The sequence below is a fragment of the Myxine glutinosa genome, unplaced genomic scaffold (genome assembly GCF_964187855.1).
Source record: "Myxine glutinosa unplaced genomic scaffold, kmMyxGlut1.1 SCAFFOLD_967, whole genome shotgun sequence".
NCBI lineage: Eukaryota > Metazoa > Chordata > Myxini > Myxiniformes > Myxinidae > Myxine > Myxine glutinosa.
Window position 1 is genome coordinate 15,329 of NW_027617062.1, and position 13,980 is coordinate 29,308.

The window sequence follows — 13,980 nt, forward strand, 5'->3', positions numbered from 1 at the left end:
AATACTACTACTACTACTATTACTATTACTACTACTACTACTATTACTATTACTACTACTACTACTACTACTGCTACTACTACTATTACTATTACTACTACTACTACTACTACTACTGTTACTATTACTACGATATAGACACAAGAGTCAAGAACGCTCGTCGTTTGGGTCAATCTGTTAATCTGTTTTGGAATCAAACGGTGTCGTCATGTCTGGACGTGGTAAAGGTGGAAAAGGTCTCGGCAAAGGAGGTGCTAAACGTCATCGCAAGGTACTGCGTGATAACATCCAGGGAATCACAAAGCCTGCTATTCGTCGCCTTGCTCGCCGTGGTGGAGTAAAGCGCATCTCGGGTCTCATCTACGAGGAAACCCGTGGAGTTCTCAAGGTGTTCCTGGAAAATGTGCTCCGCGATGCTGTTACCTACACGGAGCACGCAAAGCGAAAGACCGTTACTGCCATGGATGTGGTGTACGCTTTGAAGCGCCAGGGCCGTACGCTCTACGGTTTCGGTGGTTAAACATTTTGTGAGTGTTCATCATCAGCAACTACAACACTACTATTACTATTACTACTACTACGACTACTACTACTACTACTACTACTACTGCTGCTACTACTGCTACTACTACTACTACTACTGCTGCTACTACTGCTACTACTACTACTACTGCTACTACTACTACTGCTGCTACTACTACTACTACTACTACTACTACTACTACTACTACTACTACTACTACTAGTGCTGCTACTACTGCTACTACTACTACTACTACTACTGCTACTACTACTACTACTACTGCTGCTACTACTGCTACTACTACTACTACTGCTACTACTACTACTACTACTACTGCTGCTACCACTACTACTGCTACTACTACTATTACTACTGCTACTACTACTATTGCTACTACTACTACTACTACTACTGCCCAAAGAATCCCAAATCCCAAAGATCCCATCCCATTTGATCCCATTTCCTCCCTCACACCCATCCCATCCCATCCCAAATCCCATCCCATCCCATCCCAAATCCCATCCCATCCCAAATGATCACAAAGAATCAAAAAGATCCCATTTGGGAGAATCCCAAAGAGGGTGATGGATCTGGACAGATGTCCATCGGTAACTCCATGGATTTTAAAATCCGACCACGATGTTGCGAGCTCTCTCAGCCAATACCTGCAAACAATATGAGTAAGACCCCTGGCACAGTGGAAATGTCGTTCTGTGGGCTATCAAGGAAAAATATATACCTGCTAGTGATCCACTCGCTCCATTATATAGCTCTTGCAACCCGACTGGATACTCCCTGGCGTGAGAATCTTCCACTTCCTTCGACTGTTCATCCACGTTGGGATTCACTCTATCTCTACCCAACGCCAAGAATGATGGCAGACTTAATTTGGAGGTTGCTACATGGGGCACTGAGCTCTGGATCTATGATGCGGCACTTCACTAACTTCTCAGAGGATTGCTGCTTTTGTGGTGAAAGGGAAACTATATTTCACATATACCTTCAATGCCACCGTCTTGAACCAGTGTTCTTACTGATGAAAAATCTTCTCTTGCGCTTCTGGCTTCACTTCTCTCCAACACGTTTTATCATCGGGCACCCGGTAAAGAAACTAAGCAAGTCACGTGATCTCCTTGTTAACTTTATTTTAGCCTGTGCAAAAATGGCAATATATAAAACCAGGAAGGCAAAAATTGAGAAAGATGTGGTGGAACACAGTTCTGTATGTCTGAAGGGCTTAATACGCTCACGCATTATCTCGGAGTACAAGGCGGCAGAATATAGTAACACTGTTCAAAAGTTTAAGGAAACCTGGACTATAAATGATGCACTTTGTACGGTCTCCCCACAAGATACTTTGCTCTTATTTGTATAAATGTGTTATTTGGCATTCTTTTTGGTGTTCTTTGGCGTTCTTTTTTTTTGGTGTTCTTTGGCGTTCTTTTACCTTCCCCTTATCTGTCTTGGTAGTGCTTTCTCTTCAAAATGCTCTACCTTGGCTACTGTAGTTCAAACCATGGACTTGCAGAGATGAGGAATTGAGCGACATTAAACTGGGAACATATGTTTGCCTGAGCTTGCATGAGCTCTGAACGCAAATCTCTGTAACCTTTCCAACAAAAGCACTATGACTACTACTATTACTATGACGACGACTACTACTACTATGACTACTACTACTACTGCTACTACTACTACTACTGCTGCTACTACTACTACTGCTGCTACTACTACTGCTGCTACTACTACTACTACTACTACTACTACTACTACTACTGCTGCTACTACTACTAATATTACTACTACTACTACTGCTGCTACTACAACTGCTGCTACTACTACTACTGCTACTACTACTACTGCTACTACTACTACTACTGCTACTAATATTACTACTACTAATATTACTACTACTACTACTGCTGCTACTACTACTACTGCTGCTACTACTACTACTATTACTACTACTACTACTGCTGCTACTACTACTGCTGCTACTACTACTACTGCTACTACTACTACTACTGCTACTACTACTATTACTACTACTACGACTACTACCTTAATGCCCTCCATTATATTGTTATCCCAGAGTGCACATACTCCATGCCATTGATAAAGCACCTGAAAGAAGTGAGTTAGAGGCCTTGCCAAACAAATCAATTTGTAACGAATTTGCCTTTTTGTCACTCTGTGTTTGTAAGAAAGAGTGGGTTGAAGTGAGTGCATTTTTTCATAAATGCAAAATCTAAGCCCATAGAAGAGTGAGGAGACCGAGGATAACTGGTAACCTATTGCGTGTGGGGCTTTGGTAAGCACTTGAGCTCGTGAACATGATAAGCAAGGAAAAGAATGAACAGGAAAAGATAAAAGAGAGGAGGATCGGAAACATTAGTGTGTAAATACAAGGGTTGGGTTACTTAGAGTTAATGCAGGGATGGAAGGTCACATGAAATGGTAGTTGTACCCAGGGGCGGTTCCAGGGGGTGCACCCCCTAAATTCCTCCCCTTCTGTCAAAAGCAATCTTTTTTATTTTATGTTTTGAGGTTTCTCACTTGTCCTCAGAGATGCTTCTTTTTCTCCTAAGCATTCATGAACCAAGAAGTACATTGGTATCCCAAATATCAGATAATCCAGAGTCCCTATCATTTTGTTTGAATTTGGCTCAGTCTCCATTTTCAAGACTCAAGACCATGCTTTTTCACCGTTGGAAATTCTCCAGGGTATACAATAGGCATCCAATGTGTTGGAGAAGAAAGTTTTGTTTTAAGTGATTCACGTAGTCGAGATGAAGAAGAAGGCAAATGTTCATCTGATGGCAAAACCGTAATTCTGATCAAAGGTCAGTTCCATGTCAAACCTTGTTCAATATGTCAGATATTAATTTTTTTGATCATTATGTCATTTGTTGCATTGTTTGCTCTTCATTCATTCATTCATTCAGTATGCCATTTGTTGCATTGTATGATCTTCATTCATTCATTCATTATGTCATTTGTTGCATTGTATGATCTTCATTCATTCATTATGTCATTTGGTGCGTTGTATGATCTTCATTCATTCATTCATTATGTCATTTGTTGCATTGTATCATCTTAATTTATTCATTCATTATGTCATTTGTTGCATTGTATGCTCTTCATTCATTCATTCATTCATCATGTCATTTGTTGCATTGTATGCTCTTCATTCATTCATTCATTGTCATTTGTTACATTGTATGCTCTTCATTCATTCATTCATCATGTCATTTGTTGCATTGTATTACTCTTCATTCATTCATTCATCATGTCATTTGTTGCATTGTCTGCTCTTCATTCATTCATTCATTCATTCATCATGTCATTTGTTGCATTGTATGCTCTTCATTCATTCATTAATTCAATATGTTATTTGTTGCATTGTATGCTCTTCATTCATTCATTCATCATGTCATTTGTTGCATTGTATGCTCTTCATTCATTCATTATGTCAATTGTTGCATTGTATGCTCTTCATTCATTCATTCATCATGTCATTTGTTGCATTGTATGCTCTTCATTCACTCATTCATTAATTCATTCATTATGTCATTTGTTGCAATGTATGCAATGTATGCTTTTCATTCAAGTGGATTTTCATGATGAGACAATAATTAAAATAAATGTTGAGACTTGAGCAAAAGTGTTTCACTAGAGTACATTTTTTCAAATGTATTAGAGCGTGCTTTGTCTATATTTAGAATAGTCTTCAGAAATTATGACAAAAAGAATCCAAAAAAATGTTCCCTCGCTCTGCTCCATGAAATTATATTTTTCAGTGTAATATATATTTTTGCTCCACTCCTCCCCCCTCCACCTCCCCCTCCCCCTCCCCATCCCCAAACCTAAAATTATGGATCCGTGCCTGGTACCACTTCCCTGAAGCCATAAAAGGAAGAATGCAATTGCACAGTCTCTCAAAGGTAGTTCCATAAATGGAGGAAAAAAATAGTAAAGGCAGGCAGAAATCCTGGATTTTGAGAAATTAGCCAGGAATGGGTTATTGGAAGAATGCAAGCATCTTAGAGAAACTGGGGAACCTCTGAGGGTACAAAGAGCTTGATCAGAAGACCGATATCTCTCAAAACCACAGCTTTCGATCTCTGAACAAGACTTCTCGCTGTCCAAACCCGAGATCAATCACTGACCCCATGCTCTCACTCTCTGACACCGAGCTCTCATTCTACTAATACTGGCTCTCGCTCTTCAAACTTAAGCACTCGCTTTCTAAAAAGAGCTTTCTCTCTCTCTCGCCCCCTGCCGGCTGTTACGATTTGGGTGTGGCGTCATGGCGGCTGTGTGCGCTGATCTGTGAGTACTGTGCTGTGTTGGCGTCTTTCCTATCCCCACTTCACTCCCTTTGTGTCTTGTACGTGTTTGTGGAGTTTTCCCCGTGTTTTCCTCTCTTTGTTGAGATGAGAGAGAGAGAGAAGAGAGAAAGAAAGAAAGAAAGAAAGAAAGGAAGAGAAGCTATTTGGAGGCATTGGTGGTAGGCCTTTTCCCTGTTCTGGGCGTTGGTTATCGCGATAAAATTTTGCTTTCGTTTTTTTCTCTTCGTCGTTAATCTGGCATCTTGCCGGAGTATAGACGTTCCACTTTAAATCATATTTATTTTCTTTCATTTGGTTTAATTATTACTCCCTTTTCCTTTTTTTCTTTTTAATCTCCACAACCCGAGTTGTTCGGGTAAAACGGAGTTCTTTTGTTTGAGTTATGGCGACGACTCGTTCGCAGCATGACGCTGCGTTTGAATCGTTAACCCGCAAACATGCTCTGGTTTGTGTCCCTCCTGAAGGGATTCCGACCGAAGAGATTGTCTTGGTGGTTGGAGAGGTTATCGGAATCGAACATGTACGTGCTGCGTCACGTATGAACCAGAAGGTTGTGGTCTTCGTTGCGGATGAGCATCTAGTTCACGATGTCGTGAGTTCCGGGTTAACCACAGAGAGTGGTCACTTTGTTATGGCCTCCCCGATGGATGTCCCTGCAATGAAAATAATCGTTTAAAATTGTCCTCCTTTCGTGTCCAATGAAAAACTCGTGTCTGTTTTGTCTCGATATGGTACAATCGTTTCGAGAATCTTGATGATCCCCCTCGGGTGCCGCCATGAAAAAGCGAAGCACGTGATGAGCTTTCGACGGCAGCTTCACATGGTTCTTCCAGACCGTGGGGATGATACGGGTTTAAAGATTTAATTTAAGATTAAAATCGATGACCGTGCTTATCAAATGTACGCTTCGTCAGCGACCTTGACATGTTTTCTCTGTGGGGCGTTTGGGCATTTAACGAGATTTTGTCCGAAAGCTGCTTGTTCAAAGTGTGGGGAATCAGGCCACATTGATCAAGATTGTAAAACGGTTAACAACCCACTACCTCGTGTGGTGGAGAAGGTGACACCCAGTGGCTCAAATGTTTCTGCTGACACTGTGTCCTTACAGAGTGAGGAGGGTTTTGTGACCGTGGCAAAAAAACGTAGAACCTCCGCTCCTCGTGGCCCCACTAGTGCCCCCAAAGTAGTTGTACTGGATACGAGTGGTGCAGTAGCTGAGGAACCTCAAGGTAGTGAGGAAAAAGATTGATTGCCTTCCAATGATGGAATTTTAATCCAAAGGGCCAAGACCCTTAAAGAAACTTTTGATGGCATTTTTTGTTCAAAGCTGGCAACCGGGCTAGAAAGTATCAGTATGGTCCAGGCTTTCAGAAACACCCGGTTGCCAAAATGAGATTTGACCTTGAAGGTCAAATTTGGGGGGGTCAAAGGTCAAAAGAGGTCAAATTTTCAAAAATTTTTATTTTGTCTTGTCCTTTCATACAACATCGAGTCTGGTATGAACCATTGAATATTTAATGAGTTATAAGGGGTTAAACTTCTGTAACAATAGCTAAATGTGAATAGATTCATGAATGTAAATGCTTTTTACTCTTTGAATACGCATAATAAAATAGATTCAGTTTAAAGGTGAAATTTCAAAGTCGAAAGTCAAATTTTACTTTAAGAATCAATTGTTCCTGTTGGTAATATGTAAATGATGCATTAGGCAACTACATTTGAAGAAACAAGACATCATCTTCCATCGATTTGAGGTGTCGCCAAATCACTTCTCTTAAGTATCAGTTCCTGTCGTGTTCATGCATCCTTCAGCATCAAAGCCACATGCAGGCATGCATGGTTGTCCAATCTTGTGGCAACGGCAAGCTTGTGTGCGACACTTGCTTTTACATCCACAAGTAACTAGTTCCAAACAGCTACTTGGAACAGATGGTGTCCTCATCCACACCACTTCTAATCGTCCGTCAGTTGCCTGCCAACCTCCAACCTGTCCGCTTTGATTGTCTTGGTGACCTTCTGCTTCCCATCCTGCACCGGTGTCTCGTAGAGGGTTGCGAACGTCTTCGATTTCTGGCGTTTCTGTCGATCGAAGAAAGGTACAGACTTCTCCACTAATCTCTCCTTCACATTCTTCAACACGAGATCTTTCCCCCTTTCGTCGGCAGTGAGGAGGTCTGCAGCTATCTCTTCGGTTGCAATGTCGTTGGTAGTCAGTGATTTCAGCTGTGTAATAGTGGGAGTTGCGTCGTCTTGATCGGATATTGTGAACGCCTTGAATCGTCGGAACTGAGCCTCAAGCTTGGACACCGCATCCAAATCCCGTGTCATTTTGGATGGAAGACCATCTTTACGAGTTGAGAAATCTTCGTCCGATTCGTCGTTGCGAAGACCGAATAGACGCATGGTGTCCTCTGATATCTGCGACCTTTCAGACCAAGTTGTGCAGAACCTGTCTCTTGCCGTGTCATTCCGTGTGATGCCAATTATACCATTTGAGAGCTTGCATACCTTGTTAATCCATTCAGTGGCTTGATCAACTGGAACTTGGTTAAATCTGCCTGCGTGTCGTTTCACTACAAAATTCCCTGCCAGGAATTCTTCGTGGACTTCTGGTGCGGTCTGTGCGAGTCCTCTCATGTCAGTGAGGTAAACAGGACCCCACCGGGCATAGTTGACATGGTCATATATGGTCAGCCATGGTAGCATTTCGGCAAATGAATCAAGATGGAGCAACCAATCCCCATCTCGATTAGCGCGGACGAATGAAAATAAAATTTCCACCATCTCAAGGTACTGCAACCAGAAGGCATTGTTGGGATTCTGCTTCAGCATGGCGTGGAATTCGTCAGCTTTCTCTACATATTCTGTACGGTCGAGGAGCTCGTTGCATTCAGTCACAGCATTCAACAGACATTCATCTCGGGTTCTCGTACCATATTTCTTGAACAATGCTGATACTGCTGATCGAAGCACAACCAGTTCCTGATGGAGTTCAGGATTTTGCCGCTGTAGCCAATCCAAGAAAGCTTCAAACTTGATCCGACTAAGGGCTTCATAGGCCCAGATATGTCCCTGAATAGCCCTGTAATAGTGTTTCCCATCCATCATTGACTTGGCAGCATTTGGTCCAAAGATTTCAGACTCCACCCACACATCATCTACGCCTGCACTTTCCATTTGCTGACCAATGGCCCGAAGGAAGTTGAAGGAGATATGGAGACCACCAAGCAGGACAACTACTTCGCTGTACTCTTCAGAAGCCCACACAATCTCCTTTGCTTTGGCATAGAGAGGCTGATCGAAGAAAACGATGGTATGGCGCTGTCCAAGGTATCTGCTGAGCTGGACAAATCGGTTTATGATCGTGGTGATGGTCCCATATTCATCCGCAGTAGCATTGAGGATCGGTGCCATTCCCACCGTCGTCACTGGTGGATCTACGGTACTCACACACTCGTTGAATGCTGCCCATGGAGGAACAGCACAGCCATTACCTGTGTCCATCCTGGAGATTACCCAGACGTGAGTCATTCGTGTTGCTGCCTTCCTACATGGACTACTTTTGAACCAGTCATTCGGTTCAATGCTAGAAGCATTCGGAATCCTGGGTTCAACTCTTGTGCCAATAGGTAGTTTGGGGGGATCGACATCATGCAACTTATCGACAGTCTCCTTTCTCAGAGCCTTCTCTCGTCCGTGCACACGCTTAACAGGAGTTCTTGGAGGAGGTGGTCCACGTTGCCAAGCATTCCACTGTGTGCAATGGTATGAACCTTGACCACTTATTGTCGACTCGTTGACATCTATGTTGTCAGCTGATCCTAAGATTAGCCTACCAGGTTCATAGGGTACCAAGCCATCCGGGATGTACGTGTTGTTATTTTCCTCAAATTTCCAAAGAATGTCACTCGCGATACTTGTGTCCATGCGTCTTACTGTGTCGACACCTATTGTACCACCAGCAGCATGAAAGAGATCCACCAGTTTCTCTGATCTTGTGGCTTGGTGTAAGGTCATCCCCAGGCCGACATGCTTTGGAGTCAACTTTTTCCCCTTTGAAAGCGCAAATACAATGTCCTGAGCGATATTTAGTATTCTTTGCTTCGTTGAACTTGCAGAACTTTCTATCTCTCCGTGATCATCAGTATCCAACACATCAGTCCCACCAAACAGTACAGAGAGAAACAGATATAAGCTATCTGGAATAATGGCTTCCACTGCGTCTGTTGTTAGACCCCTCCACACTTTATCGTGACCAGGCATCCGTTCCAAGTCTGCTCGAAGTTGAAGGGCAGAGTGAACAATTTCCTGCAGTTCATTGACTGGTGGCAGCTGTATCGTGGGTGCGTCATCTTCATCACAGTCATCCTTTCGGTCAGAGATATCCGACAGGGCACAGGCAATGACATACTGAGATTTGTCACTGGGATAAAGAAGAAGTTGTGCTTTTCGATTACGTGGTCTTATGAATGAACCTTCGTCACCAATAACATTCTGTAATGCAGTATAGAAGGTCTGTCTTCTGGACAAGAAGCTATCAGGGATATCTTGGTTCTTGGCATTGCATAGTTCTACATATCTCTCCCAAGCAGTTCCCATATCGTACACATTACCAACGGACAGACCCTCCAGTAACATGTCCCCCAGGGCATTCAGGGCTGGATCTGAACACAGAGAATGACGGCCTTTTGTCTTTTTCACCCTCCGCTCAAATTCAACAAAGCATTGCTTGTGGTACTTCCCCTCTGCAGCAATTAAGTCTACAACATTGGCCATCCTAACTGACATGACAACGTCCTCTTTTGACAAGTCGATGATCTGTTGCGAAACTTGCATTGTCATTACACTGTGGAGCTGAGCCTTTCCTGATCGTTGGCAGAATATACAGTGTTCCCATTCAACTGAGGCATGCCCATGCTTACGAGATTCATACGACGAACTTGCAGTTTGTTCATCCATCCTTGCTGTAGTGGTAGTAGATTCATCAGCTGCCTGTTCCTTGCTCCTTCGATCTCGTAGTCGAGACAAGCGATTCTCCGATGCGAAATTTATGTAGCACGTCTTGTGCCACTTCATTACTTCATCAGCCCAGTCCTCATCTGTTATACTCATCAGTCTGTTCAAAATAGCCAAGGATGCCCGATCCTTAAGACGTCTCCTTTCAGCAGCAGCTTGCTGGATCTTTGTTTTCCCGTCAGCAGAAGCCAGACTTAGCTTTTCGTTGCGCCTTACCCCTTCTTGGCAGATAATACAACTGGAATAATCAACAGTTGCACTGGTATCTCGCTTCCGTTTCAGTGTGGCAAGTGGAGGGAGTCCATCACCATCCATTTTTGGAACCTGAAAAATAAAAGGAGAAGCATCATTAAAGAATGGTTATGCGAGTGTTATATAATAACACAAAAAGCAACACATTATTGAGAATTTGGCATTTATTTTCGAAGATGTCTTCATACCAAACTCGATGTAATATGAAAGGACAAGACAAAATAAAATTTTTTGAAAATTTGACCTCTTTTGACCTTTGACCCCCCAAATTTGACCTTCAAGGTCAAATCTCATTTTGGCAACCGGGTGTTTCTGAAAGCCTGGACCATACTGATACTTTCTAGCCCGGTTGTCAGCTTTGAACAAAAAATGCCATCAAAAGTTTTTTAAATCATATTTCCTGGGGTTGGCCTGCCGTATAAAGGTGGTACGGTTCCATCAAATAGTTGTACAAATGAAGGGTCTATTATTATTGATGAGACGTTGGTTGAATGTCAGGAGATATCACCATCATCATCATGACCACTACCTGAGCCTCAACAAATAGTGCGTCAATCCTTCCCAATGTTCGCACTGCAACAAATGATCAGAATACCGTTTGTGTGGCCCCAACGGAGGTGCCCGACGTAGTTGTACAAGATGGTGGTGCAACAGCCCCATCTCATGTCGAAGTAGACCTCCCCAGGCCAGTCCATAAACGAGTTGGTAAAGGTCCAAACTGAAATTTACGAACCTGGTGGAATTCTATCTGGGTTGTCTGCTTCAGATGATGACATGGAGGTGACTGAGCCCCTTGATAAGGCATGAAAAGGAAGGAAGTGCTGTTTGGCACCTTAAACATGAATGGCGGTGGTGCTAACCATTTACGTCAGCTCCAAGTTAAAAACCTATTGTTTCAGAAACATATCGATATATGTTTATTGCAGGAAACACACATAACAGAGACTTCACAGCCTGACTGGCTTCACCTTAATACTGGGCAGTGCTTCTTTCGCAATCTGTCTTGTGTTTCTGCGGGAATTGCTTTCTTGCTTCGTCCGGGGTTTGTTCCTGACTCTTGTAATTTTAATGAAATAGTTATAGGACACTTAGCATCCTTAGAGTTGGTCTATCAAGGATTTCACCTTACCTTACTCAATGTATATGCTCCGAGTAGCAGCTCAGCTCGTAAATATTTTTTCACACGTCTGGCCAACTACCTTCACACGGTAGCCTTTGATCATTGTATCTGTATTGGAGGAGATTTCAATTGCACCTTTGAACCTAGTTTAGATAGAAATACCCCAGAACCACATCCAGAATCTCATAAAGATTTATTGAATTGTTTTTCATCACTTGGTCTACTTGACGCATGGCGTATACAGCACCCTACAACATCTCAGTACACATGGTGCCGTTGTGCTAGTGGGTTAACACTTGCAAGGCTTGATAGATGGTATATTAATTCCACTTTTAGAAACGTACTCGTGTCTTGTAATCATTTCCCTTCTACTTTCTCTGATCACCACCTGGTTGTACTTGGTCTATCCTTTTCTCAGTCAATTCGTAAAAGTGCGTATTGGACTTTCAATACCAGCCTGTTGGAGGATTGCTGTTTTAAGGATGGTTTTCGTAGTTTTTGGGAAACACTCATCCAAAGAAAACCTTGTTCCTCTTCTGTTCAGTTTTGGTGGGATAATGTGAAAGCCCAGATTCACGTCTTTTGTCAATATTTTAAGTCCTTTTCCACAAGCAAGAGTAAGATTGCTGTTTCGCTCTTAGAAACTGAAATTTTACACTTAGAGGAAGACTTGGCTAAGTCTCAAAATGGCAGGAAACTTCCGTTATTATTGGAGAAAAAAGCTTATTTAAGAGAACTGATTCACGGAAAAGTAGTGGGGATGCCAGTTAGACTCAGAATCCAAAATGTGAAGTTCTCTGACACCCCAAACAAAAGTTTTTTCCAGTAGAAGGGGTTAAGAAGTCCCAAAGGCAAATGTTTTCCTTGTTAGATGCTAAGGGGATTATTACACAAAATGAAAGTGATGTTAAGATGCTTGTGAAAAGGTTTTTTCTGGCTTATTTGCAGAGAAAGCTGTGTGTAAAGATATGGTTGATGATATGACGAATTACCTGCCTTCGTTGAGTTGTGACCAGTGTCAAGGTCTTGAAGAGCCGTTTACTATGGAGGAGCTAAGCATAGCTCTGCGTATCTTTGAACACGGAAAAGCCCCTGGGATCGACGGCCTTCCAGTGGAATTTTTTGCAGCGTTTTGGGACATTTTAGGTCTACCCCTCAGCATACTCAGCATACTCTAGCAATCTGGCATACTACCCCTCAGCTGTAGAAGAGCAGTTGTATGCCTTCTCCCAAAAGGTGGTGATCTCCGTCGGATAGAGACCTGGCGCCCCATCTCATTTACTGTGCTCTGACTACAAACTTTTTTCCAAATTGTTGGCCAATCGGCTAAAGGTTGTCATTGGCACTGTTGTCCACCCTGATCAGAGTTACAGCATTCCGGGAAGATCAATCTCTGATAATGTCTTTTTAATTAGAGACTTGATTGACTGTGGCCTTAAGAGGGGCTTGGATTGATTTTCCTAGACATTGAAAAGGCTTTTGATAGCATTGACCACATGTTCTATGTTCTGCAAAAGTTTGGTGTTGGTGAAAAGTTTATAGGCTTTGTGAAATTGTTATATCACAACATATTTAGTTTGTGCAAAGTAAATAATCGTCTTTGTTCACCCATTCAGGTTCAGAGGGGTGTTCGGCAAGGCTGTCCTTTGTCAGGGTTGCTGTTTAGCCTTTCTCTTGAGCCACTAATAAGTCTGAGAGCCTCTCTTTCTGGCTTTGTGCCTTCTGCAGAAGAGAACCACATCATGGTATAAGCATATGCTGATGATGTCTGTGTAATCATTAAGAATGGTAAGGACCTAACCATTCTTGTTGAGTCCTTACACAGGTTTTACCTTGCTTCACGTTTGCGGTGCAATTGGCAAAAGAGCAAAGCTCTGTGGGTGTCCTCAGCTCACGGTACATCCGGTAGGCTTCCCGTCACCCCCCCCCCCCATCCCCCCCCCCCCCCCGCCCTCAGTCTCTTCCAAAAGACATTAGCTGGACAAGAGAAGGGGTTAAATACCTAGGTGTTTGTCTTGGACCCAATCAGTACTCCCATATTAACTGGGAAGGAGTGTTAGAACAGGCAACCAAGCGGCTCAACAAATAGAAAAGGTTCCTTCCACAAATGTCCTTTAGAGGCCGAATACTGATTATTAACACCTTGGTCGCCTCTGTCCTGTGGCATAAATTTATTTGTTTGCAGCCACCAGAAGGCTTGCTTAAAGCTATTCAACAGGCACTGGTAAATTTATTTTGGGGAGGTTACCACTGGTTGCGGACCTACTTTGCCGCCCGGTGTCTCTTGGTGGCCAAGGGCTCATTGATGTAAAGTGTTGGCTGATGGCGTTTTGGCTGAAGTCAATACAACGTCTGCTCAATGCTGAAAAACTGCCCTGGTGCCCTATGGCACAACAAATACTGAGGCAAGCTGGAATGCTCGGCTACGGCCTTGAGACTTTTTTGATCGAATCCCAAAAAGTTGATGTGTCCCACCTTCCTCTGTTCTACCAGAGCTTGTTGAATGCTTGGCACGCCATAGTGGTAAGCCGCCAAAAGGAGTCCTATGAGGTTAAAATGTTTGCGGGAGAACCTCTATTCCTCAACCCACTCTTTCCCCAGGTTCCCAAGAGCCGTTGTTTTGCCAAAAACTTCATTTCAGGTGGCATCAGAAATGTCTGGCATCTTCGTGACTCAGCAAATTGTGGTTGGAGATCTGCCAAGGAAGTCGCTGAGAT

The 13,980-nt window shown here is 43.0% G+C and overlaps 1 protein-coding gene across 1 annotated transcript; it reads left to right on the forward strand.

Moving 5' to 3' along the window:
* The first annotated feature begins 208 nt into the window (after positions 1 to 208).
* LOC144889126 (histone H4-like) lies at positions 209 to 521 on the forward strand. Its single transcript, XM_078769033.1, has one exon. It carries the CDS (start codon positions 209 to 211, stop codon positions 518 to 520), a length of 312 nt encoding a protein of 103 aa, XP_078625159.1. The 3' UTR covers position 521.
* Positions 522 to 13,980: the final 13,459 nt, after the last annotated feature.

What these genes read in the sequence shown, in the direction of transcription:
- LOC144889126 (XM_078769033.1), top strand. Translation starts at nt 209, where the DNA reads ATGTCTGGACGTGGTAAAGGTGGAAAAGGTCTCGGCAAAGGAGGTGCT.